General features: G+C 55.9%; 2 protein-coding genes across 2 annotated transcripts; one reads left to right on the plus strand and one right to left on the minus strand.

Moving 5' to 3' along the window:
* Positions 1 to 202: 202 nt before the first annotated feature.
* On the minus strand, positions 203 to 957 carry ETH_00036125 (uncharacterized protein; the record flags this gene model as incomplete). The annotated part of the gene is made up of 3 exons (XM_013379699.1): positions 203 to 298; positions 500 to 609; positions 822 to 957. The coding sequence occupies 3 exons, from the start codon at positions 955 to 957 to the stop codon at positions 203 to 205; spliced, it is 342 nt and encodes a 113-aa protein (XP_013235153.1).
* A 235-nt stretch (positions 958 to 1192) lies between these two features.
* ETH_00036130 (uncharacterized protein) lies at positions 1193 to 1480 on the plus strand (the record flags this gene model as incomplete). The annotated part of the gene is made up of 1 exon (XM_013379700.1): positions 1193 to 1480. One exon carries the CDS (start codon positions 1193 to 1195, stop codon positions 1478 to 1480), a length of 288 nt encoding a protein of 95 aa, XP_013235154.1.
* Positions 1481 to 1919: the final 439 nt, after the last annotated feature.

The raw sequence follows: 1919 nt of genomic DNA on the forward strand, positions 1-1919 counted from the left end.
CAAACCCTAAACCCTAAACCCTAAACCCTAAACCCTAAGCCCTAAACCCTAAGCCCTAAACCCTAAAGCACAAGCCCTAAACCCTAAACCGTGAACACCGAGAGATGACGCGCAGGTCTTTGCGCAGCAGAAGTGAGTCACCCGAGACATACGCGACAACTGGCGTGTCAGGGATTAGGGTTTAGGGTTTAGGGTTTAGGGTTTACCGCATGAAGTTTGAAAGGCCGAAGTCGCCCACTTTGACATTTAGATTTTCGTCCAGCAAGACGTTCTCAGGCTTCAAGTCCCGGTGGCATATCTGCAAGACACCCCAAACCCTAAACCCTAAACCCAAAACCCTAAACCCTAAACCCTACAGCCTGCGACATCGAGGAGGGCCTAGATGGGTGTAGAAGCAGCAAGAGACTAGGGTTTAGGGTTTCGGGCGAAGGCGCTACAGCCCGGGAATGCGCACTGCTAAAGAAGACCAAGGGTTTAGGGTTTAGGGTTTAGGGTTTACGAGGTGCTGGTGGCAGTGCTCCACAGCAGAAACAATCTGCTGAAAGAATCTTCTCGCCTCGGACTCGCAAAGCCTCGACTTTTGAATAATGTGGTCGAACAGCTCCCCCCCTGCACCCAAACCCCAAACCCCAAACCCTAAACCCTAAACCCTAAACCCTAAGCCCCAAACCCTAAACCCTAAACCCACGACGGAAACAGCGCGCTGGCAGCCCATTCCACCAGCAGCCCCCCCGACGCGCCCGCGCGCAGCCGCAAACCGCAAACCGCAAACCGCAAACCGCAAACCCTAAACCCTAAACCCTAAACCCTAAACCCTAAACCCTCGCCTGCGACGTATTCCATGACGACGAAGATGTCTGTGGGCGTGTCCACCAGCTCGTAAAGGCGAGTGATGTGGGGGTGGTTTAAACAATCCAAAATGGAAATTTCTCTTTTTATTTTTTCCAACATTTGCATGGCTTGCATTTTGCTTTTGTTGATCACCTTTATCGCCACCTTTTGCCCCGTCGTCTCGTGCACCGCCACTGACAAACCACAAATCAGGGTTTAGGGTTTAGGCTTTAGGGTTTGGGGTTTCGGGGGTGCGGTTTGGGGTTTAGGGTTTGCAATGCGCAGCGCAGCGGGATGCATGCCGGTGAGAGGAGGCTAATCCGAGGCGAGGGTTTAGGGTTTAGGGTTTAGGGTTTAGGGGATGGGGGAAGGAATGCACGGGGGTACGTGGAATGCACAAACTGGCGTTAGACAGCAGCAGCAGCAGCAGCAGAACCAACAGCAGCAGCAGCAGAGCCAAAAGCAGCGGCAGAATCGGCAGCAGAGGCAGCAGCAGAACCAACAGCAGCAGCAGCAGAGCGCGGTGAGTAGCAGCGAAGACATCCAGACAGCAGCGAGCAGCAGCAGAACAGGCAAGGAGCAGCAGCAGCAACAGCAAAGTCCATTGAAAAGCTGCACACAGCAGCAGCAGCAGCAGCAGCAGCAGTAGAGCGCGAGAGCCAACAGCAGCAGCAGCAGCAGCAAAGAAGCCAGCATCAAGCAGCACCAGCAGCAGCAACCCCGCTCCCTGCTGCCTCACCCGCATCCGCAGCAACAGCAGCAACCCCAGCAAACGCAACAGCAGCAGCAGCAACACAAGCACCAGCAACAGCAGCAGCAGCAGCAGCAACAGCAGCAGCAGCAACACAAGTAGCAGCAACAGCAGCAGCAGCAGCAGCAGCAGCAGCTTGTTAACTCACGGCGAACCTTGCCGAAGGTGCCGACCCCCAGTGTGGAGCCCAAGCGGTAGGCCCCAATAGTGGCTCCGCTGGGTGCAGCAGGAGCAGCAGCAGCAGCTGCTGCTGGGTTTGGCTGCGGCATTGTGCTGCTGCTGCGGTTGCTGCTGCTGCTGCTGCTGCGGCTGCTGCTGCTGCTGCTGCAGCAGCAGC

This window comes from Eimeria tenella, genomic scaffold, assembly GCF_000499545.2.
Source record: "Eimeria tenella Houghton genomic scaffold, Eth_scaff3823, whole genome shotgun sequence".
In the NCBI taxonomy this organism is placed as follows: Eukaryota; Apicomplexa; class Conoidasida; order Eucoccidiorida; family Eimeriidae; genus Eimeria; species Eimeria tenella.